The sequence below is a fragment of the Gallus gallus genome, chromosome 33, assembly GCF_016699485.2.
Source record: "Gallus gallus isolate bGalGal1 chromosome 33, bGalGal1.mat.broiler.GRCg7b, whole genome shotgun sequence".
NCBI lineage: Eukaryota > Metazoa > Chordata > Aves > Galliformes > Phasianidae > Gallus > Gallus gallus.
In genome coordinates this window covers 1,954,705-1,974,552 of record NC_052564.1, presented here as the reverse complement: position 1 = coordinate 1,974,552, position 19,848 = coordinate 1,954,705, and the positions used below count along the sequence as shown (strand labels likewise).

The 19,848-nt window shown below is 49.8% G+C and overlaps 2 protein-coding genes across 2 annotated transcripts; one reads left to right on the top strand and one right to left on the bottom strand.

Annotated features, from left to right (window-relative positions):
- The first annotated feature begins 2,845 nt into the window (after positions 1-2,845).
- On the top strand, positions 2,846-3,460 carry LOC121107983 (olfactory receptor 14C36-like). Its single transcript, XM_040654631.1, has one exon. It carries the CDS (start codon positions 2,846-2,848, stop codon positions 3,458-3,460), a length of 615 nt encoding a protein of 204 aa, XP_040510565.1.
- A 7,380-nt stretch (positions 3,461-10,840) lies between these two features.
- On the bottom strand, positions 10,841-12,267 carry LOC121107939 (olfactory receptor 14A16-like). Its single transcript, XM_040654539.1, has one exon. It carries the CDS (start codon positions 11,899-11,901, stop codon positions 10,858-10,860), a length of 1,044 nt encoding a protein of 347 aa, XP_040510473.1. The 5' UTR covers positions 11,902-12,267; the 3' UTR covers positions 10,841-10,857.
- Between the last annotated feature and the right edge of the window lie 7,581 nt (positions 12,268-19,848).

Genomic DNA, 19,848 nt, shown 5'->3' with positions numbered 1-19,848 from the left:
TCCTTCCAGTATGAGGTCAAATGAAAGACAAGGGGACAGCAGCTCCCAGGCTCTGCATGGGGTGTACATGGATGCCATGAGGCCCAAGTCCCATGCAGGCAGTGTGTCTCATCCCAGGATGTGGGATGTGAGAAGGGGCCATTCTCCACAAGCAGTCAACCCCAAGGAAACTTTGAACTTCAAATCTCTCAGTTGTAGTGCCCGCCTTTGGACACTCTCCAATAGCTTTATGACTTTTATGTTCTGCGGTGCCCAGCAGTGCACCCAGTGCTCCAGGTGAGGCTGCAGCAGTGCAGAGCAGAGAGGGTCAATCCCTTCCCTCACCCAGCTGGCAATGCCATGCTCAAAGCACCCAATGGGACAGTTGTCCTTCCTGGCTGCCTGGGCACACTGCTGACTCACGCCCAATTTGCTGTTGACCAGGACCCCCAGTCCCTTTCAGTGGGACTGCTCTCCAGCATCCCATCCGGCAGTCAGTGTGTATGTCCAGGGTTGCCCCTTCCCAGGTACAGAATCAGGCCCTTGTTCTTTTTATGCTTCATGAGGTTGGTGCTTGCCCGGTTCTCTAACTTGTCCACATCTCTCAGATGTGCACACCTCGTTGTGCACATCTGAACTCCACTATGAGGACTCCCGGCTCCCATGGTTCTGTGAGGAACAGAATCCCTTTTCAGCCCCAGGGTTTCCATCTGAGGATGAGATGCCTAAGCCTACGGTTATGATTAGATGGTCTGATAGTACTAGGACAATACGAAATGGCTTTAAATTTAAAAATGGGAGACTTAGTTTAGATGTTAGAAAGTGATTTTTACACACAGTCACATAAAAAGTTGCCCAGAAGGATTGTGGATGCCCCATCACTGGAGACATTCAAAGTCAGTATTGATGGGATCCTGAGGGTCTTGGTCTGGTGTTTGGCAGCCCTGCCCATGGCTGGGGGCATGGAACTAGGTGCACTTTAAAGTCCCCTCCAACCTAAGCCAGTTCGTGATTCAGTACTTTTATGACTCCACTTACAGGTCCTGAGTGGAGGTTTCCCAGTGTGGCATTTGCTTATCTTGTGGTCAAATTTCTTTTAGTGGGAACATCCATGCTTCTGGAATTGAGTGGACGTTTTGATTAACTGAATTGACATTGAAGTACGTTCTGCAGTGATGACCCTGAGCTGTCAGCTCAAGAGGGCCGTGGATATCTGCAGGGAGAGAAGGAAATCACCTCCTCTGCTGCTGAGCTGGGCCGGGCTCCTGGGACACAGGGAACTGATACAAGTGGGCAGTGCGGCAGAGAGACAGCTGTGCCCAGGAGCAGCTCATGTGCACCACACAACAGGGCTGGAGGCATCATCTGCAGGTGACAGGGAGAGGAGATAAAGAAGAGAGCATACAGGCTGTATGGAGTTTGAACAGGCTGTGAGCTTACTGGACAAGCATTGCTCACAGTCACTGAGAAGGTAAGCCCTTTGCTACAGGCAGTGCAGCTATGTTTTTGTGGAGGGATCACTAAAGCTGGAACACTCCATAGCAGGTCAGGCTACTATGGCAATCTGTGTATTTATATCATGTAAAAGACCAGTTCCATATGAAGTCTTCCCTTCTGCCATGTCAGAGCACAGCCCCGAGGGCTGCGTGTCCCAGGATGGCTGCAGGCTGTGCAGCCGGGGGTGCAGCCGGATGCCCAGGGCTGTGGTGCAGAGCAGGGTCCCTGCTGTGCCCCAGGGGCTGTGTGCCGGGGCAGGGACTCTGCCGCCTGCCAGGCTCAGCACTCAGCCTGCCCGGGGAGCTGCCCAGGGCGCTGCGGGGAGACGTGTGGGGGGAAGGAGCCCCCCGGCAGGGCAGGGGCCTTCTGCTGCCACAGCTGCTGCCTGGGGCAGGGGGCTCACAGCTACACTGCATCACAGAATGTTTCCAAATGCACACTGTAAGAGAAGAGACAAGACAGGGACTTTCCTTTTCCTATTGTCAGGGAAGGGAAAAGGACTGGAGGCAGAAAACTAAAGGGACAGTCAACTCTGAACACATCACTGAGACTCCCAATTTATTCTTAAATTAATTACTTTTTCTGTGTACAGAATGTGCTTTCAGCCTCTCCTTTCTCAAAGGATAGAACCAGCTGAAATCATCATTGCTTTCTGCAGACATGAATAATGCATGTATCCTGCATACAGGCAGCTTTCTCTCACAGAAATTGAAGGGCACAGAGTTTGGCCTTCTGGGCTCTAGGAGCGGTTGGAGTAAAGATATGAGATACGGAAACAATTGAAAATATACAGGGAGATGGGATAAGATTAGGAAATGAGAGGATGATAAAAGCTCAATAAGCTTCCTCTGCATCTGAAATGCTGAACTTTATGAAATTAAGTTTAAGTAATGTTACTAAAGGAACATTGTCCTAAGAGAATGAAAACATTTTATAGTACAGTGGGATGAGTGATTCTGAGAATTACCTTGCCTTGTCATTATCTACTACACTCTGAACAGGACTCCATGCCCAGGAACTGCAGATGCCCAACAGCAGCTCCATCAGCGAGTTCCTCCTCCTGGCGTTGGCAGACACGCGGCAGCTGCAGCTCCTGCACTTCTGGCTCTTGCTGGGCATCTACCTGGCTGCCCTCCTGGGCAACGGCCTCATCAGCACAGCCGTAGCCTGCGACCACCGCCTGCACACCCCCATGTACTTCTTCCTCCTCAACCTCGCCCTCCTCGACCTGGGCTGCATCTCCACCACTCTCCCCAAAGCCATGGCCAATGCCCTCTGGCACACCAGGCACATCTCCTACGCAGGATGTGCTGCACAGGTCTTTCTGTTTGCCTTTCTGCTATCAGCAGAATATTCCCTTCTCACCATCATGTCCTATGACCGCTACGTTGCCATCTGCAAGCCCCTGCACTATGGGACCCTGCTGGGCAACAGAGCTTGTGCCACCATGGCAGCAGCTGCCTGGGGCTCTGGGCTTCTCTATGCCCTGCTGCACACTGCCAATACATTTTCCCTGCCTCTGTGCCAAGGCAATGCTGTGGATCAGTTCTTCTGTGAAATCCCCCAGATCCTCAAGCTCTCCTGCTCAAAATCCTATCTCAGCGAATTTGGGCTTATTATGCTTAGTGCCCTTATATTCTTTGGGTGTTTTGCTTTCATTCTTTTCTCCTACGTGCAGATTTTCAGGGCTGTGCTGAGGATGCCCTCTGAGCAGGGACGGCACAAAGCCTTCTCCATGTGCCTCCCTCACCTGGCCGTGGTCTCCCTCTTTGTCAGCACAGCCATGTTTGCCTATCTGAAACCCCCCTCCATCTCTTCTCCATCCCTGGACCTGCTGGTTTCATTTCTGTACTCAGTGGTGCCTCCAGCAGTGAATCCTCTCATCTACGGCTTGAGGAACCAGGAGCTCAAGGCTGCAGTGAGCAATACATACTTCTACAGCATCCGTAAGATGCTTGGTTGTCTAACAGGAGTCCCAAGGTAACTCTGAAATTGTTAATACAATCCGTTGTCATTATTTTTTTCACAGGCACAACTTTAATTTCAAAAGTGTTACACTTGCCCTACTACATTTCTGTAGTGTTTTGACACACTCATCTCATGTGCCTGTAGAAAAAGTTGCTCTGTTGATACACACAATACAGAAGCCAGCAGAAATTTGTCTGTCTCTGCTGCCATGTTTTACTATCTGTGAAAGTAGAGGAGCAACTGACGTATGCAGGAGTAGTGCAGGGTCCAGGAACCCAGCTGCAACACGCAGCAGCAGCCTCGGTGTCCATGGCGGCTGCCCCTCACTGCCCAGGAGTTCCATCCTCTTATCTGAGTTTGAGATGGGGCTGCTGCTTCCCAGGTCCAATGACCACAGACAGCAGCAGGAGGTGGTCTTTGTGTTGCTGCTCTCTTTTCACTTCCATACTCCCCTCCTTGTCTACATCCTTGGGGACATGGGTGGACCAGGAGGGTTGCTCTGGACATTTGTCACCCTCAGCCTCTCACATCAGCCATTTCCAGCAGTGACTGCATGTTGATGGCAGAGCTTTTTCCTGAAGCCATCTCCATGCTCCTGGTGGTAGAGCGGGGCTGTCTGCAGACCCATGTGTGGGACATGGCTGGGGCAGCACTGGACCTGTAAAGCAGGAATGCCTGGAAGTGTGGTGCACTGAGGGCTGCCATGGGCACTTGTGCTGGGGAAACTCTTCCCACCTCAAACACACCTGTCCTGTGCAGTCCAGGCACGGTTGTGTCAAGTATGGGGCAGGGACATCACAGTGATAAGCCACAGATAGGAAACCCAACACAGTCAGTGGGGTGGGAGGTGGGAGGTGGGTAGGAAGGGGGGGAGCAGTTGTCTTGGTACACAAAGAGCCAGGTAGGAGGCAGCTGTGTATCCTGGCAGAGAAACCAGGGAAGGCTGTGGGCACATCACTGCAGCATGTGAGAGCTTGTGAGGAGATCATGGAGAATACAGAGCCAGGCTCTGCGCTCTCGTACACAGTGGGAGGATGAAAGTGCTGGGTGAAACTGGAGACATTCTGCCTGAAGAGAAGGAAAAAAAAATTCACTCAGTTCAGGGCTCATCCTGAGCAAGGTGGCTTCTGCCTTGTGTTTTGCCTTCATTGCGCTGTCCTGTGTGCAGATCTTCAGGGCCGTGCTGAGGATGCCCTCTGAGCAGGGACGGCACAAAGCCTTCTCCATGTGCCTCCCTCACCTGGCTGTGCTCTCTCTCTTTGTCACCACTTGCATGTTTGCCTACCTGAAGCCTCCCTCCATTTCCTCCCAATCCCTGGACCTGGTGGTGTCATTTCTATACTCAGTGGTGTCTCCAGCAGCTAACCCCCTCATCTGTGGCATGAGGAACCCGGACCTCAAAGACGCATTGGGGAAATTGATGTCATGGACACTTTTCATTAATAACAAACTTCTCATCTCTCTACAAATGACTCACAGACTGTCCCAGTGCAGGCCTGTATTGCTCATCTATGTTTATAATATTTATTTTTATTCTTATTTTTTAATTTGTTTGCTGTTTTTTTATGTTTATTAATTTTTCTTACGCTGTTACAGTAATATTTTGATTTATTCTATGTCTGCTGAGGCATCAACCTGCTCTCTTCCTCCTGGAGCCCATATTTGATGTGGATCAGAGCTGACTCTTGTATCCTCTGTGTAGTGTCTCTGTATCTGCAGGGAAATGAGGTGTCTGCAGTCTTCACTGTGGCAGTGGGGATGTACCGCTGCATGGAATGGGGGGATTCCTGTCATTCTTGCTGTATCTGAACATTCCAAGTGCTATTGGAAATGCTCTCTTATCATTCCATTTGCTTTGCACACCCACAGACTCCCAGAGAGGAGTTTAGCTGCACTCGGCGTCATCCATCTGGGTCTGCTGCTCACCCTGACCAGCATGGCCAGCACAGAGCCACCCAGGAATGGCCATGGAGGTCAGAGGAGGGATGGATAGTGGTGGGAGCTGTCCTGGGCATGACATTTCCCTGCAGATGCTTGTATGACCAGGAGCCCTGTGACCTTGTGGCTGTTCCTCAGTCCCCGCTGCAACTTTGGCACTTCCCTGAAAGCGGCCCTTAGGCAAGATTGCGTGGGTGCTGGGGGCAGCTGGAGCACCAGGGTCTGGTTATGACCATACACAGGATGAGCCCTCTTCTGGGTGCTCTGCTGCAGGGCTGCTGCATCTGGGAGCCTTCAGGAGGACGGAGCAGTCAGAGGAGATCCTGGGGCTCTGGAGACCACCCCATGCCCATGATGCCACAAAGCAGGGTCCCTCGGGGCACAGATCCAACAAAGCTTCTTGCTGCATGAACAGAAAGGAGACACTGCTCAAGGAAGCTACCACCAGCCCCAGACCTCAGACCAGCGGTTCAAAGCAGCACTTTTCACCAAAATCTGCTGAGGGCTGAAATGGGACCATTCCACATTCCTACTGGGCTCAGTACCTGCACTGGGGCATGGGTAGCCTGGCCTGGTCCCTGTGAAGGCCCAGAGCCCAACAGAGCCCGGGGCAGGGCTGGCTGTGATCTGTGTGGGACACATTGGCACCGGGCAGGGTCCAGCTGGTGAGGGAGCAGAAGGGCAGTGCGGGCTGTCAGGGCTGTGCTGGGGGCATGCTGCTCCACACAGTGCCTGCACAGAGCTGCCAGGGGCTGCCTGTGGGTCAGTGGGGCTGGGCTGTCCAGCAGGGGGGAACGTACATGGAGCCTCATGCTGCAGGTTGGGACCCCAAAATCACTGGAACTCAGTGCCCAGCTGTGCTGTGCTCACCTTGCTTGGCTCCCAGATGCCTCTTATGCTGCTCTGTCACTGCCTCTCCTCAACAGCACAGGGGAGGAGAAAATGCAGTTAAACAGTTCCTGGGTTGAGACCAAAAGCATTTTATTCTTTCCTTGCTTCTAACCTAAAGACAACAGATTTTGTGCATTAATGGCTGCATATCAAATCAGTTTGTTAGGATTTCTTACCCCTCTTATTTTTTATTTACTGAAGCAAAACTCATTTCTTATATTCATTGTTTTTTCAGTTTTGTTCTTTCATGTCCTGCTATTTTCCTTACTAATAAAACTAACACAACTTCCCAAATTACACCAATATGCAGGTTAATTATTTCTGTTCTTGCTGTCAGATGCAGTCAATTCCATCACTGTAGCTCAAGCCATGCCTCCCTTCTGAATGATTTGGTAATTTGCTGAACTCCCGACAATGTCAGTAATAGCACTCAGGAGAACCTTTTGAGAAATTGCTAAGTTAGAAAAACACACTTATCCACCAAGTGCCAGTTGTTGGCACTTCAGTACCGAGAAACAATCTTGCACACACACATCTTAAAAATAAACGTTAGAGGAAAAAATTCCACTTTAAGGGTGGTGAGGAACTGACCGAAGGACCCAGAGAAGTTGTGGATGCCCCATTCCTGGAGGTGTTCAAGCCCAGGCTGGACGGGGCCCTAGACAGCCTTATCTAGAGAGCCAATTTTTGTGGTCAGCATGGCTTCACCAAGAGGAAATAGTGCTCGACCAACCTGGTAGCCTTCTGTGATGGCATCACAGGCTGGGTGGATGGGGGGAGAGCAGTGTCCCTGGGCACCGAGGGCCCATGGGCTTTGCAACAGCTGCTGTCTGAGCCTCCTCAGGGCATGCTGCTGCTGGATGTGATGGTGCTATCTCAGTTCTAGTTTCACATTCAAATGCTGTGAACGGTGCTGGGTGGAACCCTGCTGAATGTGGGAGGACGGCCCCAAACGGGCATCCCCAGAGCTGGGTGACAGAATGGAGGGGAAGGAAGTGCGGGGACGCGTTGAGCGGCAGCTTCTGTGTGCAGCTGTGTGTGGTGGTGTGGAATCCGAGTGTCAGAGATGGATGGAGTGACTTCAGAATCACAGAAACGGCATGGATACATCAAAGCATGATGCTGCAGAATCCTGGAAGCCATGAGGAGGGAGGGACACAAGGCAAGAAGCCCCTCAGTCTTTCCCTCCCTGCGTTTCCCCTGCACACCATCGGTATCAGCTCCGGGCCCCAGCCCCATGTGATGGCCCGTTGCTCAGCGCTAGGGCAGCTCCAGGGGTCATGCCGGCTGCTGCTTCCTGTTCCGCCCCAAGGAGCTGCCCTCTGTGCACTGAGGCCACATGGGCAGTGATCGAAGCGCAGTGGGGAAGTGGCCCAGGGATGGGGCCTGGGACTCGGGCCTGCGGCCTCTTCTCACCATGCAGAAGGGTTCTTCTCCCAGGGTCTCCTTTCAGGACTAGCAAAGTGGTGATCTCTTTGAGTTGATGGGAACGTGCTGGGACCGGGCACTCTCAAGGAGGGCTGACGAGTGCCAAACTTAGGGACGAAACTGACATGGAGAATTCAAACTCTGTAACAACAGAGTAGTTATAAAGCAGTTATGTTTAAACAGTGCTGCACATACGCTGGATGCAGAGGGGATATTGCCACCATATGATCATGATGCTGTCTCTACTTTCTAAAGCAAGCCTTTTGTATTCTGACACACATATTCAGTACATTTCCACTAACAATCCACTGGCTAGAAAGCAATCAAATTCCATAACAAGTCTTCAAAATCAGCAGAGAGCTCATCTTATGGCTAGGTACAAAACACCCCTGTTTATTCAGAGCTTCTGTCTCCTTTCCAGAGCCTCATTATTAGAGAGTCAGCATTCTGCAAGGCTGAGCTGACCTCTCCATCTCCAGCATAAGAGTAAACCCAAAGTGAAGTGTATGTAAACATGGCGTGAAGTGTGAGCAAAACCAGGAGCAAAGTGTGACTAAGCCAAGAGTAAAATGTGAGTAAACCTTGAGTAAACTGTGAGTAAAACCTGGACTAAATTGCAAATAAAATCACGAGAAAGGTGTGGGCACACACAGAAAAACTTGTGAGTAAAACTGGAAACAAGTGTGAGTGAACCCGGAGTAAATTAGGTGTGAACCTGGAGTCAAGTGTCAGTAAAAGCTGGAGTAAGGTGTGGGAACACATGGAGTACAATTGAGGGCACCAAGAGAAAAGTAAGAACAAACTGGTGTAAAGTGTGAGGCAACCCAAAACAATGTGTGAGTAAACCCATAGGAAAGTGCAGGTAAACTTGAAGTAAGGTGTGAGTAAACCTGGAGTATAGCGTGAGTAAATCCGAAGTAAAATATGAGAACACCTGGAGTAGAGTGTAAGTAAACCCAGAGTAAAGGCTGAGTAAAAGCCAGTATAAAGTATGAGTAAACCCAAAGTGTGAGTAAACTTGGAGTATGTTGTGAGTACATCCTGAGTAAAAAGTGAGTAAACACTCCACAAAGTATAAGTAAACCTGAAGTAAAGCATGAGTAAACATAAAGTAAAGTGTGAGTAAACCTGGTGTAATGTTTGAGTAAGCCTTTAGTAAAGTGTGAGTAAAACCCAAAGTAGTGTGTGCGTGCACCTGGACTAGAGTGTGAGTACCCCCGCTGTGCAGTGTGAGTTTTTCTCACATGGAGAAAAGAAAGAATAAAGCTTGAGTAAAGTATGAGTTAAACCCAAAGAAAAGTATGAGTTAAACCCAGAGTACGAGTATGAGTAAGATGCAGAGTAAAGTGTGAGTAAACACAGTAGTAAAATGTAAGAATCATTTTATTCCCATTTCCCATCACAACCAGTTTTAAGCTCCCTCAATGACCCCTGCCAGCTCCTGGGCTAGGATCCGCTTTCCCTTCAGAGAGCAGTGAGACCAGTCAGCAGTCATCAGGCCAGGTGCCAAGCTAACTGCCCCACTGTCAAAGAACCCAAAGTTCCTGTGGTGGCACCAACCTTCCAGCCTCTTATTCAAAGCCTGCCATTTCCTGGACCACTCCATATCCCTCACCACCCCAGAAGAAGGAGAGAGGAAAACAGCACTTGTGCACCCACTCCTTCAACCATTCGCCCTAAACCCCTGACGTCCTTTTTGATAGCTCGCAGGCTTCCCTGAGTAATTTCATCACTGCCTACCTGAACTATTAGTAATGGGCAGTAATCAGAGGAGCAAACCAGACCTGGGACTTTTCTGGTGATGTCCCTGATGTGGGTCCCAGGGAGGCAGCACACCTCCCTACAGGTCGGGTTGGGCCTGCAAATGGAGCCCTCCATGCCACAGAGAAGGGAATCAGCCACCACAATTCCCCTCCTGCCTTTCCTGACAGAGGCAGTTTCAAGGCATGGGGGTGACTGCCTCAGCCTAGGCTCCCTGCTAGGCAGACTCCCCACTCATGTCCCCTTCAATTTCCAGCATCTCAAACCTGTTGCTTAGTGGGACCAGGGTTATTGGGGTTGGCAGGCAGGGGATGTGTCTGTGATGCTGAGCTGGGATACTCTTCCAACCCCCCTCTGTCAGCTCTGTCCGACTGTGACAGGGCAGGGGGTCCACCACTTCTGTGCGGATATTGCTCTGGCACCCTTCCCTCTGACACACCAGTGAGACATATATAAGTATAGGTCATAAGTATTTCCCTTTCCTTTGATCTCTCTTAGCAGAGATCTCTCTTATTGCAGCCCACAAGTTGTACAGCCAAATTGTCTTCCCCATCCCACTGGGAAAGGGGACAGTGCACAAAGCACAGTGTGGTGCTGAGCCACCCAGCGGGTTAAACCACCACAGTCAATTTGGTGCCCAATGTGGAGCTCCTAGAGTTGAGATAACAGCAGTGAGCAAACAACCGTGTGGTGCTGAGCCACCTTCCATGTCAAAGCACAGCACTGCCCTGAGTCCATAACAGATCACCTTGGGACTCTGAAACTGTCCCCGTCACTCAGTGGAGAACACCAGAAGATCTCGAGGTCAGAAGATCTTCTCAGGGAGCAGCTCCTCAGGTATAGTCCTTACACCATTCCTTTGGAAGAGGCCTCCAGTTCTCTGGTCCTGCTCTGAAGAGCCCCTCTTGTTATGGTGCTGCAGCAAGGAGACCAGCTCTGACACAGCGCTTCATATTGCCGCCTACTGACTGCAGCCCCGGAGTGCTGCTGTAGAGACAACAGGGCTGTGGTGAGACACACAAGACCTTCAGGTCTGCACAAATGCAAGGACTTGAGAGCAGTGTAAAGAGACCAGGAATGAAAAGAGCATGTTGTGCTGCTGTTTGTGGCTGTACCTCCCCCAGATCCAGATCCAGGCAAGGCAGAAAGAGAGAAGAGCAAAGGAAAAGTAATTTGGAAAGCTTTTTTAGTGTCTTTTCACCTATTCAGGGAACCTGGTTCCATCTTTGCATGAGCTCTTGGCGTGAAAAAACAGAAAATAGACGCAAAAGAAGAAGTGGAAAAAATGCAACATTTTTTTGCAGATTAGAGTATCACACAAACAAAAACAAAAGATCAAACACATATAAAATAGGAAGAACAATGACTGGGAATCACGTGAGGACAATGCTTACTTTATTGAAGCTGGAGTAGTGCATATTGCAACATTTTGCTGAGGGCATGCTTGATGTCCTGGTTCCTCATGCTATAGATAATAGGATTCAGTGTTGGAGGAACAACTGAATACAGAAGTGCCACCACCAGGTCAAGGGATGGGAGGGAAATAGAGAAGGGCTTCAGGTGGGCAAACATGACAGTGCTGAGAAACAGGGAGACCACAGCCAGGTGAGGGAGGCACGTGGAGAAGGCTTTGTTCCGTCCCTGCTCAGAGGGCATCCTCAGCACGGCCCTGAAGATCTGCACATAGGAGAAAAGAATGAAAACAAAACACCCTAGTAAAACAAAGGCAGTAATCACAATAAGCCCAACTTCTCTGAGATAGGATTTTGAGCAGGAGAGCTTGAGGATGTGGGCGATTTCACAGAAGAACTGATCCACAGCATTGCCTTGGCACAGAGGCAGGGAAAATGTATTGGCAGTGTGCAGCAAGGAATGGAGAAGCCCAGAGCCCCAGGCAGCTGCTGCCATGGTGGCACAAGCTCTGGTGCCCAGCAGGGTCCCGTAGTGCAGGGGCTTGCAGATGGCAACGTAGCGGTCATAGGACATGACGGTGAGAAGGGAATATTCTGCTGAGATGAAGAAGGCAAAGAAAAAGAGCTGTGCAGCACATCCTGCGTAGGAGATGTGCCTGGTGTGCCAGAGGGCATTGGCCATGGCTTTGGGGAGAGTGGTGGAGATGCAGCCCAGGTCGAGGAGGGCGAGGTTGAGGAGGAAGAAGTACATGGGGGTGTGCAGGCGGTGGTCGCAGGCTACGGCTGTGCTGATGAGGCCGTTGCCCAGGAGGGCAGCCAGGTAGATGCCCAGCAAGAGCCAGAAGTGCAGGAGCTGCAGCTGCCGCGTGTCTGCCAACGCCAGGAGGAGGAACTCGCTGATGGAGCTGCTGTTGGCCATCTGGGACTTCTGGGCACCAGGACCTGTCCAAGGAGTACAAAGGTTCAAGTCAGAGATTTCTGTGTGGAAAATGTTCATGCAATCACAATGTTGTGAACTACATTTCATGATGCTGAGTTTGCCTGGAGGGCTTCTGCACTTTTTCTCTCAAGGAAACAGTCTTGTCCCCATAGATACAGGGAAATGTGGTGTTTGTGTGAGGGCAAGTTTTCTTTACAAAATGGGTCAGATGAAGTAACTTCTAATAGAGAGGTGCTTGTCAGCATCTGTGAGCTCAAAGCCAGAAATATGTGGGTCATAAAAATAAATTTGAGTGAAATTTTTTCTGTACTCCCTCCTTTCGCTCAGTGTGTCCATGGAGTGTTTGCTGAATTGAGAAATTCTGAGTGCTTCTGGTGCTCTCAGTATGAATGACTATGAGACCCAAGAGGCAAAGGGATTCACAGCTGCTTGGTGCAGAGTAAGTGGAGATGGTTGGGCATGTTTCTAATTGCTCTGAGCTTGACAAGTTGGAAGATGGAGAATGATTGCACCCCCATAACACTGTGAAAAGAAGTCAGACCCTGATGAGAGCAGAGGAATCTACTGCCCATCACTAAGTAGTCAGCATTTCTCAACGTACTTCAGCAATGCCTCATCACCATACAACATGCAAACTACACCTAATATTCATTTCACCAACCTCACAGCATTACCTTGGATGTAGAAGCTCTTTGTTGTTGACAGCCCCTTTTAGATTTCTGCCTCCAGTCTTTTTCTCATCCCTAAGATTAGAAAGAAGACAATCCCTGCCTTGCCTCTCCTCATACAGTGTGTCCTTGGAAACATGCTGGGGTGCAGCGTAGCTGTGATCCCCCTGCCCAGGCAGCAGCTGTGGCAGCAGAAGGCCCCTGCCCTGCCCTGCTGGGGGGCTCCTTCCCCCCATACGTCTCCCCACAGCGCCCTGGGCAGCTCCCCGGGCAGGCTGAGTGCTGAGCCTGGCAGGCGGCAGAGTCCCTGCCCCGGCACACAGCCCCTGGGGCACAGCAGGGACCCTGCTCTGTGCCACAGCCCTGGGCACCCGGCTGCACCCCCGGCTGCACAGCCTGCAGCCGTCCTGGGACACGCAGCCCTCAGGGCTGTGCTCTGACAATGAAGCATCGAAGCCCTCCGCTGGAGCTGGTCTTTCTCCACAGTAAAGAAACATGGAGCACCTTCAGCCAGATATCCGATGGGATGTCCCAGAGTTAGTGATCTCTCCAGGAAAATCAGAGCAATTGCCTGGAGCAAAAGACTTACCTTGTCAAGGATAGTGAGTAATGCACCTCCAGTGAGCTCTCAGCCTGCTATTGTGCCACACAGTCTCTAAGCTTTCTTTCTTCTCTCCTCCCCATCTCCGGATGGTCATGGCCCCAGCCCTGCTGTGTGATGCTCAGGAGCTGCTCCTGGGCGCAGTTGTCTCTCTGTATCACTGCCCACTTATATCATCTCCCTGTGTCCCAGGAGCCCAGCCCAGCTCAGCAGCAGAGGAGGTGATTTCCTTCTCCCCACAGCTCTCCCTGGAGATATCCACGGCCCTCTTGAGCTGACAGCTCCTGCAAGGCAGCAGGGTCATCACTGCAGAACGTACTTCAAAGTCACCTCAATTAATCAACACGTCCACAGGATTCCAAAAGCATGGATGTTCCAACTAAAAGAAATTTGGCCACAATGAAAGCAAATGCCAAATCAGGACACCTCTGCTCATGACCAGTATGTAAAAAGTCACACAGATAAGGACAGGGAGGGGTTGACTCCTGTTCTGGGCAGTGATAGCACTGAGGTAGTGCAGGCAGAACATTACAGAATCATTCAATGATTAGACTAATGTTGGAGGGGCTTTCAAAAAGCACCTGGTTTCAAGTCCCAACCATGAGCAGGGCTGCCAACCACTGGATCAGGCTGCCCAGGATCCCATCCATTCTGACCTTGAATGCCTCCACAGATATTGCACACAAAACTTCTTTGGGCAACGTTTTCCACTTCATTAGAGTAGAAAATTTTTTCTTAAAAGCTAAGCTAAATCTCCCCTCTGTACGTTAAAGTCATTTCCCTTTGTCCTATTACTACCAGACCATCTCGTCCCAACCCTAAGGTTAAGACATGTCATCTGCTGGTGGAAACCCCGGGACTGAAATGAGATCAGTACCCCAGAGGTCCATGGGAGCCATATGTCCTCTTAGCTGAGTTCAGATGTGCACAAAGTTCAGATGTCTGTGCATGAACCCCTCATCTGAATGGTTGATCTTCATTCAACAGGGACTGCATTGCTCACACAGACACACTCAGTGATTCCCAAGGTGCCTGGGCTGATCCTAGTTGTGTGCTGGTGCTTGTAAAGTGTGGTGGAAAATCTCTGAGATAGACACCTCCTTCCTGAGCATCAGCTGAGGGCCTGAAGGGAGGTATTCTTGGCCATCCTAAATGCCAGCACAGCCCTGTGCTTAGGGCACCCAGTGTGCCTTTTGCATCTGTCCCCATGGAGCATGTCGTGTTATTCCGCTGACCAAACGGATGAGCTCTCAACAGAAGAGCCAGATCTTCCTCTCTGCTCCATCTCTGGCATACTCTGGTGTTCAAGGCATTACCAAATGCATTACCAAATCTTTGGCACATCTACATACTTCCACTGATGACACCTTATTTTGCTCTGGGCTCTCATTTGAATGGCATCAGAAGAAGCCTAGGGTCATGCCAGTTCCCATTTCACAGGAAGGTGGCAGACGTTTTTCCAGTTTGAAAGGAGAGGAAGAAAGATGAAATCAGCAGTTACGAATGTGTCATTCCCACTCCAGTTCCTGGTAAAATTATGGAGAAAATGATGCTGGGAGTTACTGAAAAACACCTGAAAGTCAATTCATTCATTGGAAACAGCCAACATGAGTTCATGAAGGGAAGGTCCTGTTGAACTTAAGGTCCTTTTATTAAGAAGTCACCCATCTAATTGATGAAAGGAAGCCATCTGATGTTATTGCTTAGGATTTCATATAGGATTTTAATACTGTTCCTCACTGTATGCTTCTGGACAAAGTGTCCTGCAAAGGGCTAGACAGAAACATAATATGATGGGTGAGCATATGGCAAATGAGATGGGCCCGAATGATTTCAGCAAATCAGGCTGGTGGCTGGCCACTAGCAGGGTTCCCCAGGGCTCCATTTAGAGACACTTCTCCTTAAAGTTTTCATCAGTGACTTGCAAGTAGGACCAGAGGATGTTCTGAGCAAGTCTGCTGACAATGCAAACTTGGGTGGAGCTGTTGTTTCCACTGAGGGTGGAGAGGACTAGCAGAGAGATGAGGACAAGATAGAGATCGAGACAAGCACCAACCACATGAAGTATAATATGAACAAGTGCCAGATTCCGCACCTGGGGAGGGTCAACCCTGGACATACACACTGACTGGGAATGGGACGCTGTCTTGCTATCAGGGATTTGGGGGTCCCGGTCAACATCAAATTGATCGTGCGTCAGCAGTGTGCCCAGGCAGCCAAGAAGGCCAACTGTCCCATTGAGTGCAGTGAACACAGCATTACCAGCTGGGTGAGGGAAGGGATTGTCCCTCTCTGCTCTGCACTGCTGCAGCCTCACCTGGAGCACTGTGTGCACTTCTGGGCACCAAAGAACATAAAGGACATAAACTATGGGAGTGTGTCCAAAGGAGAGCACTGGACGAGGACCACAAGGAAAGGAGTTACAGCACCAAGATTGCTGGAGTTCAAGAAGCATTCAGACAACACTCTCACTGATATGGTCAGCTATTTGGGTGGTTGCTTGGAGCCAGAAGTTGGACTTGATAATCCATGCGTGTCCTTTCCAGCACAGGATATTCTAGGATTCTATGATAGTTGGTACAAGCATGATGATGTTGGAGTCACTGTGCTGTGGCAGTGGATAGGAGCTTTCTGACACCTGAGTCATTGTGTTGTCTCGGTGGTGTAGAGAGCAGTGATGTCAGAATTACAGAGTTGTGGCAGTGGTCAGGATTACTGTGATGTCAGAGTCACTGCGCTGTGACTTAAGGGGAGAAAATCTCAGTGAGTTCAGCATCACTGTGTTATATCACAGCTGATATGAGCAGTGTGGTGTTGCAGTCAGTCAGGAGCTCTGCATGTGGGCGAGCATTAAACATGGCATCGCCAGAATCAAACACTCCCAGTGAGGAAATGATGCCTCCACCTTGGGCCTCAGAGATCTGAAGTTCAAAGTTTTGTTGTCACTGACTGCTTGTTCAGACTGGGCCCTTCTCACATTCCACAGCCTGGGACAAACTGCCCATGTGGGACTTTGGCCTCACGGCATCATTGCACACTGTGCAGAGCCTGAGAGCTGCTGCCCCCTTGTCTTTCATTTGACTTCCAGGGATCCTCCGTCCCACTGCCCCAGGAAGGGCCCTGAGCCAGCAGGAGGGACAGGATCTCCCTGCCAAGGGTCTGGGGATCAGGGCTTGGCCTTTCTGATTCATAAGACAAAGGAGGCTTTTCTCGGCATCACAGCCACCATCCCAGTGCCTTTGCCTGCCTGTCAGCATGGCTTCCAATTATCTGCTCTAACAAGTCCCTGGGGAAGCTTGCTTGTTAGTGGTCCTCAGTGGGGCCCATTAATACTCCAAGAAACTTCTCTGTTCCTTCTGACTTGGTCTTCTTGAGCACTTTGTGCAGTCTCCTCTCTGCACTGGTGGTTGATGGACTCAGCAGCAAATGCACCCATGGGCACATTACAGCCTAAGGAGCCCTCCTGTGCCTTGTGCCTTCCTGTCATCTTCTTCAGCTGTTCAGAAATTGCACAACAAAATTAAAAGTTATCTGGAGAAAGCTTAAAGAGGAAGAGTCCAAGGGGCATTTAAGAAGTCTCCGTATTAATTTATTTATATATGGTCAGGTAAACAAGAAGTTAAAACAGAACTTGGCAATTGATACAGATCCAGGATGTTCCCTAATGAGCTTTGCTCTGTCACTGTTGTGGACAAACGTCCTCCTCAACTTCCCCACCCCATTTTTACTCCCATTGGCCCCATGGGGCTGGCATCACTTTTCCTCACATCACTCTTCTCCCCTGGAGTCACCCGCTCACTGTCAAACCTCCTTTGCACCAACTCCCACTGGCTTTCCTCAGAGAAACGGCTGCACGTGGGCAATGAAAGACTTCTCTTTTTTTCCAACAAACAGAAGGAAATGTGATGCAATTGAATGAACAGAAAAACACAGTGATCAACCACATGCCCTGTCCAAGCCGCATCTACTGAGGTTGGTCTTTCACAGGGAATATCTGTACAAGATATGAGTTAGACAGATAGAGGAAGGGCTAGATATAATCACATTGAATGAGTTGACAAGAGAGTCCATCAGACTTTGGAGAGATGGAGCAAGTTCCAGTAATCTCCCTGAAGGTCACAGATCAGACACAGAAAGATGGGAGGTATCTGAGTGAACAAAGAGCAAGGGATGGGGAAATGTGGAGAGCAGTGGGAAGAGCGTGTGTCCAGATGGCCTGCTGAAAACATGCCCTTCAGCATGGTTATTATTTATGTGAGCTGGAGACACGTGGAGGATGAGGGACATGAAATATGCAGCAGGGTAGAGCAGCGGTTGCTGTGTACTGCAAACACAGTTCTGGAAAGCACTTACATTTGTCATGGTTTTATGATTTTTGGTTATTAGTATTCCACATCACAACATCATGCAGTGTGCTGAGAGTTAAAGTGCAAATGCTTTAGTTCCGGGTACCTGTCTGGAACAGAAGAACTACATTCCCCAAGAGCCTTTTTGAGTACTGTTATCATTCCTACTCAAGGGAACAGATATAAGGGCGCAGGTCATCTGACCTGTCCCTCTTCTCATCTCGCTGTGTTCCCTGTCGGATCGGCTCGCTACTGCTGCTCCCGACTGCACGCAAGGCTTCAGTATTAGCATAAGGCCTTTGGCTCTCAGAAAATCTTTCTCTCAATTATTGTTGATTTATACTGCATTATAGTGTGTTATCTTACATTCCAATACTATATTTAGTAAATTAGTTTGTTTCTCCTCAGATCGTGGCCGCTGTTTTTAATTATTTGGGGGTCCCCTGTTTCCCTTTCTGGAGGTGCAGATTTTGTGAAATCCCTCCACCCCACTAGTCATGAAACCGGGCCGGACCAGCCCTTAAACCGTTGACACACACATTTTCAGTACATTTGCACTAACAATGCATTGGCTAGAAAGCAATCAAATCCCATAACAAGTCTTCAAAATCAGCAGAGAGCTAAACTTATGGCTAGGTACAAAACACCCTTGTTTATTCAGAGCTTCTGTCTCCTTTCCAGAGCCTCGTTATCAGAGTCAGCATTCAGCAAGGCTGAGCTGACCTCTCCATCTCCATCATAAGAGTAAATCCAAAGTGAAGTGTGTGTAACCCTGATGTGAAGTGTGAGCAAAACCAGGAGCAAAGTGTGAGTAAACCTTGAGTAAACTGTGAATAAAACCTGGAGTAAATTGCAAGTAAAATCACAAGTAAGGTGTGGGCACACACGGAGCAAATTGTGAGTAAAACTGGAGACAAGTGTGAGTGAACCCGGAGTAAATTAGGTGTGAACCTGGAGTCAAGTGTCAGTAAAAGCTGGAGTAAGGTGCGGCAGCACAAGGAGTAAAATTGAGTGCACTCAGGGAAAAGTAAGAACAAACTGGTGTAAAGTGTGAGGCAACCCAAAACACTGTGTGAGTAAACCCATAGGAAAGTGCAAGTAAACTTGAAGTAAGGTGTGAGTAAACCTGGAGCATAGCATGAATAAATCCGAAGTAAAATATGAGTACACTTGGAGTAGAGTGTAAGTAAACCCATAGTAAAAAGTGAGGTAAAGGCAGTGTAAAGTATGAGCCCCTGAAATCCTTTTTGGAAGCTCGCAGGCTTCCCTGAGCAATTTCATCAATGCCTACCTGAAATATCAGTAATGGTTAATAATCAGAGGAGCAAAGGAGCAAATAATCCAGAGGAGCAAATAATCCAGACCCAGGACTTTTCTGGCCATGTCCCTGATGTGGGCCCCAGGGAGGCAGCACACCTCCCTACAGGTCGGGACGGGCCTGCAAATGGAGCCCTCCGTTCCCCAGAGAAGGGAATCGCCCACCACAGTTTCCCTCCTGCCTTTCCTGACAGAGGCAGTTTCAAGGCATGGGGGTGACTGCCTCAGCCTAGGCTCCCTCCTAGGCAGACTCCCCACTCACCTCCCCTTCAATTTCCAGCATTCAAACCTGTTGCTTAGTGGGACCTGGGGGAGTGGGGTTGGCAGGCAGGGGGTGCACCAATGATGGGATACTCTTCCAACCCTCCTCCTCTGTCAGCTCTGTCCGACTGTGACAGGGCAGGGGGTCCAGCACTTCTGTGCGGGTATTGCCCTGGCACCCTTCCCTCTGACACACCAGTGAGACATATATATGTATATGTCATAAGTATTACCCTTTCCTTTGATCTCTCTTAGGAAATAGCTTTATTTCAGCCCACGAGTTGTACAGCCAAATTCTCTTCCCCATCCCACTGGGAAAGGGGACAGTGCACAAAGCACTGTGTGGGGCTCAGCCACCCAGCAGGTTAAACCACCACAGTCATTTTGGTGCCCAATGTGGGGCTCCTAGAGTTGAGATAACAGCAGTGAGCAAACGACCGCGTGGTGCTAAGCCACCTTCCATGTTAAACCACAGCACTGCCCTGAGTCCATAACAGATCACCTTGGGACTCTGAAACTGTCCCCGTCACTCAGTGAAGAACACCAGAAGATCTTGAGGTCTTCTCAGGGAGCAGCTCCTGAGGTATATTCTTTGCACCATTCCTTTGGAAGAGGCCTCCAGATCTCTGGTCCTGCTCTGAAGAGCCCCTCTTGTTATGGCGCTGCAGCAAGGAGACCAGCTCTGACACAGCGCTTCATATTGCTGCCTACTGACTGCAGCCCCAGAGTGCTGCTGTAGAGACAACAGGGCTGTGGTGAGACACACAAGACCTTCAGGTCTGCACAAATGCAAGGACTTGAGAGCAGTGTAAAGAGAGCAGGAATGAAAAGAGCGTGTTGT

Bases quoted from the DNA above. Each gene is read 5' to 3' on its own strand.
- LOC121107983 (XM_040654631.1), top strand. From the start codon at position 2,846: ATGTCCTATGACCGCTACGTTGCCATCTGCAAGCCCCTGCACTATGGG.
- LOC121107939 (XM_040654539.1), bottom strand. From the start codon at position 11,901: ATGAAATGTAGTTCACAACATTGTGATTGCATGAACATTTTCCACACA.